This window comes from Callithrix jacchus, chromosome 21 (assembly GCF_049354715.1).
Source record: "Callithrix jacchus isolate 240 chromosome 21, calJac240_pri, whole genome shotgun sequence".
Taxonomy (NCBI): Eukaryota; Metazoa; Chordata; class Mammalia; order Primates; family Cebidae; genus Callithrix; species Callithrix jacchus.
Window position 1 is genome coordinate 23,521,099 of NC_133522.1, and position 19,030 is coordinate 23,540,128.

At 34.7% G+C, this 19,030-nt stretch overlaps 1 protein-coding gene across 1 annotated transcript in view; it reads left to right on the forward strand.

The window, feature by feature from the left end:
- Positions 1–19,030, forward strand: part of LOC128930371 (uncharacterized) — a 310,834-nt gene that overhangs the window by 278,293 nt on the left and 13,511 nt on the right. Inside the window, exon 3 of the mRNA XM_078358613.1 lies at positions 2,169–2,213. Within this exon, the coding sequence (XP_078214739.1) occupies positions 2,169–2,213 (45 nt within the window). The remainder of the gene's footprint in view (positions 1–2,168; positions 2,214–19,030) is intronic.

The following is a 19,030-nucleotide window of genomic DNA, read 5'->3' on the forward strand; positions in this document are numbered from 1 at the left end:
TGATCTAAGGTGTTTATACTAAAGGGAGCACCCCAGGCTCAGCAACTCTGTGGTTCTTGCAGACTCATAGAGGTACCAACTTGATAGTCTTGGACAAGATCCAGGCGAATTCTCTAGATTACCACACAAAAATTCTTTTCCTCTTTCCTTACTTTCTCCCAAACATACAGTCTCTCTCTCTCTCTTCTGAGCCACCTACAACTGGGGATGGAGTGACACAAGCACCCCTGTGGCCACCACCACTGTGATTGCACTGAGTCAGATGCGAAAATAGCATTCTGCTAGGTCTTGCAGACCTGCTGTAACCACTCCCTGCCTACTGTCTATGTTCCCTCAAAGGCCCACAGTCAGCAGGTGGCAAAGCCAGCCAAGAATGGCCAAGGAAACAAGTTTTAAAAGAGGTGGATGCAGTAAATGTTGATGACATAGATTGTTCAGGCAGAACAGAAATATGATGTTTTATCAAGTGGATGGAACTTACCAAGAACAGAATACATAATTCTACTTCCTCTACTTCTTTCCAATCTTGGAAATTATGAAAGATTAAAAAACTTAATGTTGTGAAATTAGTATGATGGAAATTTTACTCTTAGTTCTGCCATGAACTAACGTTCATGCTTTGCTTATCTGTAAAGTGAGAAAGTTGAGCCAGTTGACTTTTAAATTTTCTTCTAGTTATAAGACTAATTCTGTTTTAATTAAGAGCATCATGGCCAGGCGCGGTGGCTCACGCCTATAATCCCAGCACTTTGGGAGGCCGAGGCGGGTGGATCATGAGGTCAAGAGATCGAGACCATCCTGGTCAACAAGGTCAAACCCCGTCTCTACTAAAAATACAAAAAATTAGCTGGACATGGTGGTGCATGCTTGTAGTCCCAGCTACTCGGGAGAATTGCTTGAACCCAGGAGGCGGAGGTTGTTGAGAGCCGAGATTGTGCCATTGCACTCCAGTCTGGGTGACAACAGCAAAACTCCGTCTCAAAAAAAAAAAAAAAAAATTAAGAGCATCAGAATTTTTTATAGTAATTCTCTATTCCAGATAATAGCCTATTACATTTATAGGATGTAAAACTTAGGCCACTTGAGCTGAACTCTTATCCTGTCCGCATAATGGATTTCAATCTCAGCACCTATTTTTTAATAATATAAAAAGATGTTATGAAATCTAAAAGTCTTAGTTTTGTAATTTTGTTATTTAGTTGTTATTTTGTTTCATTTCAGAAATTTGAAATGACTTCTTTTTATTTTTATCAACTGTCAATTTAAAAATTACTAAATTGGCTAATCATTTTGAACAACAAGTCTTTATTTATTTATTTATGATGGAGTCTCACTTTTTTGCTCAGGCTGGAGTGCAGTGGCGTGATCTCAGCTCACTGCAACCTCCACTCCCCCCGGTTCAAGTGATTCTTCTGCCTCATCCTTCTGAGTAGCTGGGATTACAGGCACCTGCTACCACCCCAGGCTCATTTTTGTATTTTTAGTAGAGACGGGTTTCACCATCTTGGCCAGGCTGGTCTTGAACTCCTGAACTTGGAATCCACCTGCCTTAGCCTCCTAAACTGCTGGGATTACAGATGTGAGCAACCACGCCCAGCTAACAAATCATTTTTTTGTTGTTGTTTATTGCTTTTTCTTGTTTTCTTTTTCTTTTTTTTTTTTTGAGATGGAGTCTCACTCTGTCACCCATGCTGGAGTACAGTAGCGTGATCTGAGCTCACTAATGCCTCTGCCTCCTGGGCTCAAGTGATCCTCCCACGTCAGTCTCCTGAGTAACTGAGGTGCTACCACTATGCCTGGCTAATTTTTTGTATTTTGATAGAGATGGGATTTCCCATGTTGCACAGGCTGGCCTTGAGCTCCTGAGCTCAAGCAATTCACCTGCCTCATCTTCCCAACAAGCATGAGCCACCATGCCCAACTCAGTTTTAATCACTATATTCATGCTCTACAGAGCACAAACGTGCTCATGCTTTGCTTCTAATACTCATGTGCCCTTTGTCACTATCAGTGTTGCCGGTCTCGGGTATGTAGAAGGAACAGAGAATGCCTTGCCATGGTGTTATGTAGCACGTAGAGCACTAACACTCAGTGTGGATAATAATGTTAAAGCACTTAGCAGTTTTTTTTAAATTTTCTATTTCATCTACTTTCTGTTTCCTTTCCAGGATATCCATAAAAATTCATCAGAGTTTTACTATTGAGCTACAAAGGTAGGAAAAATAAAATTTTTGTGGTTAAAAAATATACTTCTTTCATCAGTGTTTCAATAATTTATTCCCCTTGTTAGCTATACATAGAATTGATATTGCTTACTCTGGATAAGTGATGTGTTATTTCTACTTACTGCTCAATTTGAATTTTTCGTTCATACTATTATGGTTTCTATTTTACTATAGACATAATTTACTCTTTCTCCTGAAATTTGATATTATCTTTATTATCTTCTCCTTGATAATATTTGGTATTATCTTCATCATGTGTTGACATTACTATATATAATGGCCATGCATAAGGAAGGCAATTCTGTGTGTGTGTGTATGTGTGTAGGTATATAGTTAGAAACTGAAGCTCTTTTGTCTACCATCATGTCATATATTTCTTGCTATTCCAAAGCTATAATTTTTAAAGAAACGACTAAAGTTATCATTCATATAATTAGCTCTCAATGACTTAACAATACAGATGTTAACATGAAGGCATTTACTTCAGCATTTGCTTTACTAGAGTGCAGAAAACGTGGCCCTTTTCTCAGAGTATATGTGAAGATAAATTTAGAATTTCTAGCCTAGTAAATAGTTCTCGGATAATAACTTAATTGTAGCTATTTCAAACCAAATTGTTTAATTGTGGTGAATCATATGCAGATTGTTCAGATGTAGGTCAACACCCACTCCCACATTCTAGTACCTCTTTCTAATTCAAGACAACTTTGCAGTGCCTAAAAGAGCAGAACAGTACAGATTAAAGACATAAGACAGAAAACAAAACAATGGTAACATAAAAACCAACCAGGAGTTAGAAAGTCTCTCTAATAGTGACTAGGCAACTTGTGTTTATTTAGACTTTGCTTATTTCTTAGGCTTTATGTGTTTGTAGATAATAATTTCTTCACTGCTTGTGAGATTCATGGTTAGCAAACTCGTGGTATTTCTAGGATGTTAAGTTTCCTCATCTGTAAAGTACATGCAGTAGCATCGTTATCATCTATTCATTGAACTGAAATAAGAATTAAACAAACCAAGGACTGTAAAATGAATGTGACTCTCAAATCCCATATGGGAGGAACATGCTGTTTTTCTTGTTCTGATTGAATCAAAGATTATTTATGGCATGAATGCCTTGTGTAGCTCCAGGTGGGGCCAACTGAGATAGTGCAACTGCAGAAACTAAATAAACTTTTTATTTTTCGAGCCGTTACATTATAGTTCTAATCTATGAATGCCTTTGTGATGCAGCATTGTATTGTTTTCTGAGGAATCGCTAAAGTTTTCTGATTCTATTTTATCTTTATATATTGTCTGCTGTACTTTCAAATATTTTATTTCCATTTATAGATGTGTTAAAAAATCATAAAGCACATTGCATAAATATGTTATACTTGTGGTGGCTTTTTATTTTTTGAGACAGAGTCTTGCTCTGTCACCCAGGGTGGAGTGCAGTGGCGCAATCTCAGTTCGTTGCAACTTCCACTCCCCCAGGTTCAAGCAATTTTCCTGCCTCAGCCTCCTGAGCAGCTGGTATTGCAGGTGCCCGCCACCACACCGGCTAATTTTCTTGTTTTTAGTAGAGACAGGGTTTTACCATGTTGGCCAGGCTGGTCTTGAACTCCTGATATTGTGATCCACCTGCCTAGGCCTCCCAAAGTGCTGGGATTACAGGCATGAGCCACTGCGCCCAGCCTGTTGTTATTTATCTTTAGGTGACTATTGCTGATGTTTTTGATATAGTGACAGAAAATAGTTTTGCTGCTTATTGATGAAAAGTACTTTATGGCTTTAATGATAATAAAATTATAATTTCGCCTTAATATAAATGTAATCTTTATTGTCACTTATCACTGCAATTTGTTCAAGGATTTGAATTTATATTTACATATAATTTATGATACTTAACATTTTCTAAAAATTACTGAAAAATGTGGCAATTGTTTCTTTTATTCTTAAAGTGGGTGAAATAGACGGTGTATCCTTTGTGCTTCTTTCAATATGAATATCTTTGTTGTTTTAATTATTTAGAATAAAAGATAAGGAATTATACTAAACAGAAAATGGTATATCCCTCAAAGTTAGTTACAACTAAAGTTTTGAGAGAATGTGGGTATTTATTCTTTCAGATTCCTTCTTTATACACAGAAACATCAATATGCACATATAGTGTTTCCATATCATATACATGATCCTGTGGATTTTTTCTTGTTTATCATTTTAATTATGGACATTGTTCTAGGTCTATATATGTTCTCTATTTCATCCATTATAATGGCTGCATATTAGTCAATATTTTGGATGTATCATGATTTATTTAATAGGTCCTCTAAGTTTTTGTTTAAGAAAGAGAAGTTTAAAATAGAATAAAAAGAGGCCTCTCTAAATTACATGTTTGGCAGGCATACAAAAGAGTAATTCCCATTTGTATATTGAATCAAGAAATTAAGGAATAAAGACAAAGTGTTACAGTAGAAAGTCATAGATAATAGTATTGGGTAAGTTTGTATCAGTGGGCAGGGTAAAGAAAAGCTAATAATACAGATGTTCATGCAAGTGTGTGGTAGGTGTGTAAAATGGAACAGCTACCAGCTTCTTCAGAGTTTACCTCAAACAGCACCTCCTTCCATAAGCACTTAGAGACTTTTCCCTTCATTCCAACTCTTACCAATTGTCTTATATCTCCATAGAAATTCAGGGGAAAATAGACCTTTTCATATTATGTCCCATGTACAAATTCATTTTGTATGCATCTTTTTTTTTTCCCTCAGTAGGCTGTTAACCCCCAGAGGGTAATGACTGTGTGTTATTTATCTTTGAAGGTAACAGATACAGAAAAAATACTCGTTCTATTAAATTGGAACAAAGTGTAAGAAAAGAAAGTAATCAGTAGGATGCAGTGGCTTACACTTGTAATCCTAGCACTTTGGGAGTCCAAGGCAGGTGGATCACCTGAGGTAACTACTTGGGAGACTGAGGCAGGAAAATCACTTGAACCCAGGAGGCAGAGGTTGCAGTGAGCTGAGATGGCACCACTGCACTCCAGCCTGGGCATCAGAGCAAGACTCCATCTCAAAAAAAGAAAAGGAAAAAGAGAAAGAAAATAAAGTAATCAAGTGTAACTGTTAAATCTTACATAGATTTTATAAGATTTCACTCTATACTTTGTTGTTATGCCTGGAGTAAATTATAATCAATCTCTTAATGGATAAGACACAAATAGTATAAACACATCGGTTTGATATACAATGGAAATTATTTTATATTGAATTTTAATGCTTTTTTGTGGTATTCATGTTCAAAACCATACCTACAAGTCAAGCATTTTAGAAAACTCATTATAAATTTATGAAAAAGGTTATTTGTATGGTGCTGAACATGGATATATCTTACTGCATATAAATATAAAAACATGGTGTCAGCTTCAAAGCATTGTGCAAGTGTAAGACATTGTTATTGTTAATACTGTAATAAAATTGCCTCTGTGGATTAAAAATGTAGATATTTATGAACAAAAAGCAGTAATACCAAAAGAAAAAAGTATTTATATGGATTCTATTAGAAAAGAAAAGGGAGTATTGTTTTCAGTGCTTTGTGTAATGCAGATTGCTACTGGTGCCATTTAAATCTCTGAAATTGGCTTACCATTTGAATCATGCCTGAAAGAACCTGTTTCCACCTTAGGCCAGATTCATTGGTAATGTAAATTTTTTTAAAAAGCAATGAACAGATAAAACAATTTCAATTTCATTTAAGAAAAATTTAGAAATTAGTGGGAGAAAAATATCCCTTTTGAGACAGAACGTAATGCCTAGTGAGTTCTTTTTCTTATCTCACTTGCAAAAGTCCCTAGCTCCAACTCTGATTTTCCGTACCTTGTACTGGTCGAGTCAATAAGTCTTTGGGAAAGAAGGCAAGTATCTCGGTTAGTCTTTTCTAATTTTTTTTAGCTTATTGCTGAACTTTATAAACCCAGAGCCTGAAATTTAGTGTTACAAGTACCTATCTTAGAAATGTCTTTTTTTTTCTTTAAAGCTCTGATCTCCTCATTGTTTTCTATTTTGGTAGGAATACAAATGCAAGTACCTCTAGCCCCTATGGCATGCAAAAAAAAAAAAAACAAAAACAAAAACAAAAGAAAGAAAAATGAGTGTAACGACAAATACCTGATAATAGAAAATGGTGGGTACTGAGGAACAGGCGATCTTATGGTTAACATCTGTGCTAAAACGGCTATTTCTAGAATACTGGAATGAATATTCTAGTCATGTGTTCTGACAAGCTGTGTGTTCCAGTGGCTACCACTTCTGAAGATTTATGGCATTGTGTATTGGAATTTTTGTGTAAAATATCATGGTTTTGAAGGTTGGCTCAAAAAAGGAAAGGAAGAAACAAAGGAGGAAGGAAAGAAGGGAAGAAGGAAGGGAAGGAAAAGGGGAAGGAGAAGGGGAAGGGAAGAAGGAAGGAAGACATAGAAGATTTGCCACCTGTGCATAAATGTTCCATAAATATTTGTTCCAGCAATGAATGGATCATATATCTCTAGGTTAAATGAAGAAATAAAAGAACATCCTAACTCTTGTGCTCTTTTCTTTATTAGAAATTTTATACAGCATTTTAGGGAGGGCCATATTCATAGCAACAATTGCAGAGAATTCAGAGTTACGATAAGCCTATCTCTGAATTTCCGAAGCCAGGAATACCAGAAGGGGGAGAGCAAGAGTGAATCAAGTAAGCCAAGAGGATGTTGTAAAAATGCATCATGTTATGCAAAAGGATGATGGATAAGAAGCATCATTTTTGGACACATTTTTATCTGACCAACAATGTACCTTTTGATAATTTATTACCATCTTTTTCTTTATTCAAGCTTTCTACAAATCTATCTTCTTTTATTATTCCTTAAAGAATCATGAATAAAGATAATGGATCAAGAGGAAGTAAAATGCCCTGGGAAAATAAAAAATCAGACATGCAAATGTTGTCCGATAATCATTACTGAATAAACAGTCCAATGGACACAGGGTGGTTTTACCTTCTGATCCATTTAAGATTTACTTCCTTTGTGAGGTCTCCTGCTTTTCTTCTGAGCAGGCTCATCCTTCTATCTTCTATTTTAATCCTGTGCTATACCACTACATATTTTACTTTACTCAATGATACTTATCATTGCTCACATGTCTCTCTTCTCCAGTAAAATTGAGAATCTTGAGGCCAGAAACAATATCTTTAACTCTGTTTTTGAAACAATCATAAACTTACAGAAAATGTACAGGTTTAGCCAGAAAACTTTTTCCACTGAGCCACTGAAAGGAGTTGCCAATCTAATGCCCATTTTCTTCAGCTGCTTTAGGGTATGTCTCCTGCAAACAAGGATATTTTCTACGTAATAACTAAAATGAAATCAGCAATATCAAGGGCTGGTGGCTAAGTTATGCCACCTGCCCTGCAATTCATATGTTAAAGCCCTAACCCCACAATGCAATAGCATTTGGAAGTAGGGCCTGTGGGAAATAATTAGGTTTAGACAAGATTATGAGGGACCCTCATGATGAGATCAGCACCTTTATGAGAAAAGATACAAGAGGGCTTGTTTTCTTTCTCTTGTTTCCCATGTGAAGATGCAGCAAGAAAGCCAATGTTAGCAGGACCAATGAGACCCCTCACTGGGGTATCTCATTGGTTACTATCTTGATCTTACACTTTCCAACCTCCAAAACTGAGGGGAAAAAAATTACTGTTGCTTAAGCCACCTAAGCTATGGCATTGTGCTAGGACAGTCCAGCCTGTCTGGAAATTACATTAACTGCCCGTGTTCTAATCCACAGATTCCATTCACGTTTTATGGGATGTCCAAGTGAATTCCAATTACTGTCCTTTAAGGTGTAAGAACTTGTTTCTCAGTGATGTGTGTTGTTTAGCAGTATTGTTTTATTAGTTTTTGTCATTGCAGGAAAGCACCATAGGCTTTTCTTGACTTTCTTAACCCTGACACTTTTCAAGATTACATGCCAACTATTTGTTAAAATGATTTTAATTTGAGTTTAATTCGGGGATCAAATTTTATGCTAATTTGAATCCTAGCATCTGGGAAAGTATTTGGTATAGAGATTGTGTTCCATAACTGAGGAATGGACTTATGATTGAAAATATCTATTGTGCACCTCTGACTCTGAATCACCAGGCTAATGCTAATACGAAGTATTTCAAAACTTTATTAAAAATGTCAAAAATAGGAAATACACATCTAAAATAGAAAAAGAAACCCTGAGAAACACAGACTCTGGTGTGTTCTCCTAGCTGCACTGGAACCTATTCTGTAATGTGTACGGTGAACAGGCGTATGCCAGCCACTGCGTGAGGTCAGTACTAGTTTCTTTAGAGCAGGGCCTCTCCAACTGTGGTTTGTGGTCTGCTTCCAGGTCATAAGTTGTTTCTGATTCATGACGACATTAGAAGAGAAACTGGAGTTGAGAATTTAGAAACCTTTGAGCATTTTGATAAAATAATTTCACTTTTGCTGTCTAATAATTCCAAAATCATCTCACATTTTATCTATTTTTATGACACTAAGCTGGTTATTAATTTACATTCTATTTTTCCATTATATTGATCCATGATTGAGTGGAAATTTTAAAATGTAAATATTTACCACAGTTGGGGGCCATTCTTCATTGCTTTAGGGGGATTAGAGTGGTCTAGATACATCTAGACCATGGTGGAATTTTACTTTGGGAATGGATAGAATCCCCCAAGTATATAAAGTATAGAAGTCAAGAATTTATGCATAATAAAATGTAAGAGTATACATGTGTGCATATATGTGTGCATGTGTGTACTTGTATGCATGTTTGTATATGTGAACATTTTATGCAGTTATCCGTGCACATGTAGTCTTATATATGTGCACATGTATTGTACATGTGGGTACACATAGGGGTGCATACGTGTATTTGCATGTGCATGTGTGTATTTGGGAATGTGCATAATACATTCACAGAACTGGGTAATCTTGATCTTACCTAGTTTTTTAGCTGTTCAGTTTTGGACATTAAATTTGAGGTGCTGTAGAAGAAGAGAGAAGGGGCCGGGTGCAGTGGCTCACAACTGTCATCCCAGCACTTTGGGAGGCCAAGGCAGGCAGATCACAAGGTCAGGAGTTCAATTCCAGCCTGACCAAAATGGTGAAACCTTATCTCTACTAAAAATACAAAAATCAGCCGGGTGTGGTGGCACGTGGTGGTGCGTGCCTATAATCCAAGCCACTTAGGAGGCTGAGGCAGGAGAATCACTTGAACCAGGGAGGCGGAGATTGCAGTAACCAAGATTGTGCCATTGAACTCCAGCCTGGGCAACAGAGCAACACTCTGTCTCAAAAAAAAAAAAAAAGGAGAGAGAAGGTCAAACTGGAGAAATGTATGAATACATTTTTGTATGTAACTGTAATATACAGCTTATGCATATATCGCAAGTTCTGCCTGTGCAAAATTATATGAAAGCTTTATTTTCTCCTTTATTGCTATCCTAAAAATTTATTGCCCAATCATATCATTTGAAACTTCAGTAATTTGTCCCATATTTCAAAATGTGTTATAGACAGAGAAGAAGACGTAGCTTAAAACTGGTTCAGGATGTAAAAACATCTTGTGTCTTTACTACCAAAGCAATGGGAAAATTGTGTCAATTAAATACCTGAGCCTGTTTCGTTTTCAATTACCTGGATTATTAAGGCAGAAACAATTTTTGTGCCTCATATATGTTCATAATTGCCGTAGTCTTCAGCTTTAACTTGTTTTGGGAACATGGGCATGTTTTATTAATACCATTGTTAGAAAGAAAAGTTTATTTCCTTTTTTGGTGGTTTCATAAAAGCTTTAAAATATGTTTTACAATTCAAATAACTAACATTTTATAAAGCCTCTGTATTGGAGAGTAGTATATGGCGGAAAGGAAACACAGTTAATTAGTATTTACTTCACAGTCTTGATGTGATAGTTGAGTTACCTCTTATTCCTTTTTCACAACAAATGTTAGTGATTCAATCTTATACGTAGTGACCTTTGAGCAGCATCTCCTGATTTAAGACATCTGAAGAGACCAAATACACTTTTGAATTCTCCATATATTTGGGTCATTATTGTGAAGATTACATCACCAGTCAATTCAAGCACTTGCAAGTAAAACTCAAAATGAATTTGAATCCATAGGAAGAGAACACTTACTCCTCTATCCCCCAACCACAACCTCAGCTTTTCTATATAGCAGCACAAAACCTAAGGATTTCAACTAAATGGAGACTCTTCAGTGCAGACCTTGTTACATGCTTCATTCATAATGCCTACTCAGTATTTTAATTTCAATTCAGTTAATGAAAAAGCCAGAATAGTAAGGTAGTACATGAATAAATTATGACTATCTCAAAATACCTTTTTGGATCTTTTTGAAAGTAGACAAAATTTATGTAATGCCACTCCTTTTCCCTCCACAGTCAGTAAAACAGATGTTAAGTTTTAGCAGTCAATATCACTTAAATATCTAAAATGTGTGCAATCTGACATATGTAAACCTAAATTGAGCACATTAAAATAAAAAATATTTAGCATTCCTATGTCATAAAACACGTAAGTAGTCCCCATCATTTATTCGGATCTATTAAAGTGTCTATTAGTTTATGAGTTAAATCAAAAGCAATGAGCATATACTATATATTAGGCACTTTAGTAGGCCTTGAAGACTCAGTAGGTCTAAGTTATATTATCTGTCCTAAAGGAAATTGCATTATCTCTAACCTTGAGTGAAAGCATCAGATGTAGCCTCCCAGAGGAAGGAATGTGAAGGAATAGATTTCAAAAGTCAGGCATTTGGTCAAAATGGGTAAGAGAGTTCCAGGTGTTGTAACAAATTGTAATGCTCTTGAGAAACAACAATATGAATTGTTTGAAATGTAGAGGGTAGGAGGAGGAAAGACAGGATAAGTAAGAATATGCCAGATTACAAGAGCTTTACATGCAATAACAACTTTGAACTAAAATTTAAAGACAGCAAAGAACAAATGAATAAATTTAAGAATGAGCATGAATTGATCAAATTTACATTTTAGACTGGTATCTGGAAGCATGTGCAATTGCAATAACTGTATAAGTTGATCAAGCAAGAAAGATAAAGGAAGAAGCGTGTAGCCAAAGAAGAGAAGAGTGAGAAGATAGAGTTGTCGATTAGTCAAGAAATATATTTTAAATATCAAATTGACAGTACTTTGCCATTCATTTGTGGGAGGTTAGCACAGCTGGGAATCTTATAACTCCCAAAGATTTGCAAGAAAGACTGGGTAGATGAAGATTCTTACAAAGAACAGATTTGGGGGATAGCTGATAAGTTCAGTTATGAACATATGGAGAGATTGGTGTGGCCGGGGTACATTCAATTAGTTATGTAAGTAGATTGTACTGAATAGACAAATCTGGTAGAGAAACTTAGACTGTAATCATTAGAATGATGTCGATGGAAGTTAATTCATTGATGTAAATGAGATAATTTGGCAGTATTGTTATAGCAAGAAGTGAACAGAGCTTGAAACCTGGTGAGCCAATAAACTACATAAAATTACAAATTTAGGACCTATGTGACAAAAGTCTCAACCATAATTTTAATGTCTTTGAATGTTAATGTGGCATGATTTTTTTAGTAGATGTCTTGTATTTTTAAAGACAAAAATGTAAGGTCTAGGAAAAATATTTTTTAAATAAAAGGACGAGTATCCAAATCTTGATGCTGGTTGTATTTCTGCAAATCTTATTTTTCTTAAATACACTTTATATTTTGACTCATAAATTTTCAAATCAGTACTGTTCAAATATGAGTTTAAACATGAAAACATGATTAAAGTTTTCTCAGCACTCAGGATCTCAGTCCTTTCTACCAGATTTTTAAAAATATAATTTTATAGCACTCAACTTGCTTGAAGAACAGCCTTCTCAAAGTGTGAAATTTTCAATGATTTAGCCCGGATACAGCAATGTTTTCCGGCATTAGCTCATCAGGAAGAACGCCAATGACATAAAAATAAATTGGAGCCAAAATAAATTAAATATTTGGCCTTAATAACATATTGCTCAACTCTTATTATGCTTAATGTCACCCTCGTATGAATTATCATAATTAAGAAATAAGAATGATTTTATTTTCTACCTTGTGAAACAAAGTTACAGTAAGGTTAAATAACCACAGAAAGAAATGTACTCTGAGAAGGTAATTTTTTCTTTGAGAATTAAATAGATTTTAAGCAGTTATTAAATCTTAGAAAATATACTTTAGGTCAATATTTTAGTTAAGCTGTTGTTCAACTTCTGATTAGATCTATAAGCATTAGTGAGAACTCTGTGGGATCAATATTACTAAAGGAAAATGAAGTTGAATGTTACAAAGATGAATCAATTTCATTCTTTAGAAATCTTTTAGGATTCATTATCACTCAGGTTTTACTATAGTTCGTCATCACCACCATATTATGCAAGCAAATCGATAAAGTTTTAACAAAACCAGAGATAAAAACCTGATTACTTAATTTTTAAATTTATGCTGCCAAAAATTTTATATCATATTTTATTATAGACCTGTCATTTTAAAATATATGTGTTGAGTCATGTCCAAGTCATAAACATATAAAAGCATCTGTCTTTTATAACAGTCATTTATAGTCACATTCAAATGCTGAATTTTTAAAAATTTTACAATGCAACCAAAATAATATATTTTGAGATAATTTGAAGGTCAGTTATTACTCATAAGTGCATTGGATTGGTAGATCCTTTATTAACCCAAATCCTTACCTCATTCCCCTTCAGGTCCTATCCACTTCTCCCTTTAGTAAAATATTCTCTTGACCAGCAGAACAATAGCTCTGACTTGTGTATGATCAGCAAATATCAAGAGCATTTGAATGCCTTCAAAAGAAAATTAAATGTTTGTTTGCCATTTTTATATCTTTTTTTTTTTTTTAGAATCATCTATTTATGTCCTTGGCCCAATTTTGATGGGATTTTTTTTCTTACTAATTTGTTTGAGTTCCTCGTAGATTCTAGATGTTAGTCCTTTGTTGAATGTATAGATTGTGAAGATTTTCTCCCACTCTGTAGGTCTGTAGATTAACTGTCTACTCTGCTGACTATTCCTTTTTCTGGACAGAAGCTCTTTAGTTTAATTAAATCCCACCTACTTATCTTTGTTTTTGTTGCATTTGCATTTGGGTTCTCGGTCATGAAGTGTTTGCCTAAGCCAATGTCTAGAAGGGTTTTTCTGATGTGTCTTTTAAAATTTTTATAGTTTCAGGTCTTAGATTCAAGTCATTGATCCATCTTGAGTTGATTTTTGTATAAGGTGAGAGATGATGATCCAATTTCCTTCTCCTACATGTGGCTCACCAATTACCCCAGAACCACTTGTGGAATAGGGTATCCTTTCCCCACCTTATGTTTTTGCTTGCTTTAACGAAGATCAGTTGGCTGTGAGTGTATAAATGTCCAACAAACATATGAAAAAATGCTCAACGTCACTAATTATCAGGGAAGTGCAAATCAAAACCACCATGCAATATCACCTTACATCTTCAAGACTAGCCAGAATCAAAAAATCAAAAATAATGGATGTTGGCATGGATGCAGTGAAAAGGGAACACTTCTACACTGCTGATGGGAATGTAAACTAATACAACCATTATGAAAAACAATGTGGAAATTCCTTAAAGTACTAAAAGTAGAACTACCATTTGATCCAGCAATCTCACTGCTAGGAATCTACACAAAGGAGAAGAAGTCATACAAAATAGACACTTGCACAAACATGTTTATAGAAGCACAATTCACAATTGCAAAAATATGAAACCAGCCCAAATGCCCATCAATCAATGAGCACATAAAGAAATTGTGGTGTCTCTCTCCCTCTTTCTCTCTCTCTCTCCATAGATAGATAGATAGATAGATGATAGATAGATAGATAGATAGATAGATAGATAGATAGATAGATAGATGATAGATAGACAAACAGACAGACAGACAGATATAGATATATGGAATAATACTCAGCCATAGACTGGAACAAATTAATGGCATTCACAGCAACCTGGATGAAACTGGGCAGTTATTCTAAGTGAAGTAACTCAGGAATGAAAAACCAAACGTCATACGTTCTCACTCCTAAGTAGGAGTTAAGCTATGAGGATGCACAGCCGTAGGACATAAGACATGCACATACAATGGACTTTGGGGACTCAGGAGAAAGGGTGGAAGAGGGGTGAGGAATAAGAGACTACTGAATATATATTCAGTATATATTGCCCAGGTGATAGGTCACCAAAATCTCAGAAATCACCACTTACTTATGTAACCAAAACTTAGTCATGTAACCAAATACAAACTGTTCCCCAAAAACCTATGGAAATTTAAAAAAAGAGAGAATTAAAAAAAAACTTTTCTAAAGGAGGAAATTTTCTTCTGTAAGAAATTAGAATTTATTTTTATTAAATCTTGACATCATTTTTATTTCGAGTTCCCATTTGCCCTCAAGGTGGTAAAAACAGCTGCAGTCAGTTCAGACTTTCTCCTTATTTTACCTGATGTCTAGTCTAAGTTCTGGAGGGGACCTCAGGTCCATTCAGTCATCTGTCTACTCAGCTATTCACCAAGGATTCCATGATTCCATCTGGCTCTTAGTCATTCATGACTGTCATTTCTGAGAGGTTTCTTTCTCCCATTCCTGTGGCCATCCCAGATCTACAACTCTCTTCATGTCAGTGCAAGATTCTCTCTCAAAAAAAAGAAAAAAAAAAGCAGCAGCAGCAGAATGTAAATCTCTAATGCTGTTATGGGCTTTACATACACATGCAACATGCCCGTATTTAAGTTAAAAGAGGAGATTAAACAAAAAGGATCTCCCTCCTTTTCTTCTAAACTATCATGTTGTTTTCAGGAGGATGGGACAGGAGTCAAGGAAAGGTGGAACAATATAGTTGTTTGAATGAATACTTAAGAATTATGAAGAATTATGGCATTGGAGATGTATTTTTCATGAGTTTCTTGATTAAATATATAATTAAAATGTTTGCTTATTTTAATATTGCTTTGATCTACTTTTAGCAAGAGACTTCTATCATATTTTTATGGAATATATCTTTAATTTAGTACCTAAACATAAATCACTCCTTAAATTCAATTACTAACATATTTTTCCAGCTTAGAATTTCATGAGCAAAAGAAAAGTTTGTATTTTTAAGGTCAAGAACACATTAAAATATACATGCTTTCGCTATCTTAGATTTAAAATAAGGAATTTGTGTATTCATGAAAGATGAAAATTTCTGACGACTACTAACAATGTTACATGAAGAAAAGTAAATTTTATATGTAAAAATGAGATTTTTTCCTCATATTTAAAGGAATCGGGTATCTAATGTTTTCGTTTTTCATTTTCCTATTTGTATATTCCATTTGTATTATTATGAGAAATTTGTGAGATTTCCAAATTTACCTCTCACCAATATTGGAAATTCTCAGAATGTTTAATGTCTGCTAATTAGACAAGTATTCAAAATGTAACTTTGTCATTTTAAACTAGATTTTTTTATACTAATTAGTGGTAATATTTTAAAAAATTTTTACACCATTTTTGTGATGGATTTCTAGCTTCCCATCTTTCCACTACTGCCTCTAATCCACTACTCCCACAAAACTCTCTTTACAGCACCCCCTGACTGCATTGTGCAGAGAATATGAATGATTCCTAGTTATTCACAAAATAAATTCCAAATTCATGGTCCAGATTACCAGTTCTTTACAGCCCAGTACCAATCTCCTTTCTCTTCACTTAATTTCTCAACTCTTCCTCCCACACCTTATAACTGTATCAAGCTGGTATAATTTTAAGTCCCCTTTCCCTATAACATTATTTCTCCTACTTTTACTAATTGAAATCCTGCCTATGGTTTGAATATTTGGTAAATATGCCCCAATATTTATGTAAAATTTTCTGTTAGTCTCTTATGTGCTACTATAACGGAATACCATAGGCTGGGTAATTTATTATGAACTAAAATTAATTTTTCACAATTCTGGAAACTGAAAAGTCTGAGATTAGTGTGCCAGCATCTGGTGATGACCTTTCACTGCATCATGGTGGAAGGTGGAAGGAAGAGAGAGAGGAGAAAGAGCGAGTGTGAGTGAGAGAGAGAGAGAGAGAGAGAGAGAGAGAGAGAGAGAGAGAGGCATTTTAAAAGACTGTTGAAAGCATGTTCAACTGTTATAAGATTTAATTTATAAACTGTTCAATTTCTTTAATATTTTGTGTTTTAAAATAACCTCAGGTCTACATGTCCAGAGCTTTTCAAAAATGTTTATAAAATTTGGTTGCTGAGTCACCAAAAAATAGCTTAAAGATACATAAATATTAAGCCTTTGAACAAATTAAGATTATTTAAAATAATGTATATATGGTGGTTATGTTCTATATACATCTACATTTAAGTTTAGTTTAAAATTATGCAAACCAACTTTGCATAACTGTAACCAAATAATAGTCATTAAACCCTATTTATTTTGTAGCATTCTTGGAATACAAGTGTTTTATTTTTGATACTCTGCTTTCTGTTCAGCCAAACATATGTGTGTACCCAAAGAAAAAATTGAGAACATAATAATTAAGATACGCACTCAATTTATAAGTAAATAACGGATGAAAAAATAGATCACTTGGTTTCATAATCAGTTCTGTTAGCTTATGTTTAGGGTTGTTGCTTCAAAACTAGAAAATTAATCAAAAGGTCTTTCCTTTCCATCTGTCGATATCATCTATGTCATTTGGATACATATTTATATTTACATTTGCATCTTTATTTATACTTATGTCTTATTGTTTTTGCATTTGTTAATTAGCAAATTGTGGTAGTCCTTCTTTTAATAACCAGTGGTAGAGTTTGAATTTTTTGAAGTATTTATTAATTTATAACAGTGGACTAAAAGAAAGTATAGTTATATTTGTTTAGATTAATAGACCATATGCTGAGTTGTAAGGATCCATATTTATTAATGACTTTGCCTTGTCAAATGTAATTCTTGATTAACTCTTAGCTGGAAAGAAGTGATGTTTTTCTTATTTAGCTTAATTCATCTAAAATAAATAAAATGATTTTCTGGTAAGACATGACTTCGCCTTTTTATTTAGACCATTTATTTCCCAAGTCTTCAAACACCTCAATCACGCAAGGTTCAATTCCAATGGTGTTCAGACCACACAAATAGTACAATGTTTAATACTTGGTTTAACAAAATAAAGGCATTGGCACTCACAATTTTGATTCTTTACATATTGACTAAACTCATTAAGCCAAAACATCAAAGACTCTTTTTAAAAAGGGAAAAAAGAAAACCTCCATGCTAGAAAATGGGGAAAAGCTGAGTCTGAAATTAAATCCTAAGCCTCACAGGTTGGCTTTTCAACAGTTTAAACCTCAATTTTTTTTTTCTGTGAGTTCCATTTGAAAGAAAATGAAATTTGCCAAACCTAAGTGCTGTGTTTTGCAAGCTTTTTTGTTCTCTTCATAACGCATTTCTCTTTTTAAACAGCCTATCTCCTGCTTTTATTTTCTTTGATCTCTACTCTCTTTTAATTTTACTTTTTTTCTATTTAGTCTCTTTTTTCTACCACCCTTTTTCTTCATCCTCCCCTATGTCTTCCTCCTTTAATCTAATGATTAGACCACCTAGCATTCTAGAACTTTTGCCTGCTTGGAATAGGCGTGCACAAACAAAACTGTTCACCTTTCTCAGTTCCGTTTCTACTGTTTTCATAATTTATGAAACCAGAGTAGATGTAATTTAAGTAAACATTCACAACATAAAATTTACATTTCCTGTAATTCTCAGTATCAGTTTGGAGTGTTATCTATATCCTTAAATTTGACAGATGTTGAACATTAGAATCCCTTCCTACTTCTCAAAGAAGCGAGTTTCCATCTTTAAATTACATGTTTCTAGTGCTTCATCTCATATCACTATGAATTACTTTTGCTTTTTTAAAAAAAGAGATTATATAGGAAATACATTCTGGACTCAGGGAATATAGAGAGGTCTGAGGGCTTAAGTAGATTAGAAACTCATCTGGCTAGGTGGTACCAAACCACATTACTTCAGGCCACATAATGTTCATTAATGCCTAAGTTAAAGGACCTTTTTTTAATATATAAATTCTATAGCCAAAACCAAATAAAATGTAACCCACCAAAAATATTTTGTTTTACCTTTTGGTTGGTAGTTTTGGCATCAGGAGCATATACTTTAATCATAGAAATGCTTTTCTTACAGAGAGGTGGAGGATGCTTATTAAATAGAGAAGCAAAAAATGAAACCTTTCCGAATGAACAGGGCATTGATGCAGAAACTGCAGTGAGGTTGGCACTCACTCACCTTAAAGGACAGTGTCTTTTGGCCAAAGCTGCCATCCTTTCTGCTTTGACACTTGCAAATGGTAACTGAGTTCATAATACATAACTGAATGTTGCTCTTCTTCATGTGAAGAGAGAATGAAATAGAGCTCACAAAATGAAATTCAAGAATATAATCACTGGGCACGGTGGCTCAGCATGCGTATATAGGCTCAAAGTGCCTATAATCCTAGCATTTTGGAAGGCCGAGACGGATGGATCACCTGAGGTCAGGATTTCGAGACCAGCCTGGCCAAAATGAGGCAACCCTGTCTCTAGTAAACATACAGAAATTAGCTGGGCATGGCGGTGCACACTTATATTCCCAGCTACTCAGGAGGCTGAGGTTGGAGAA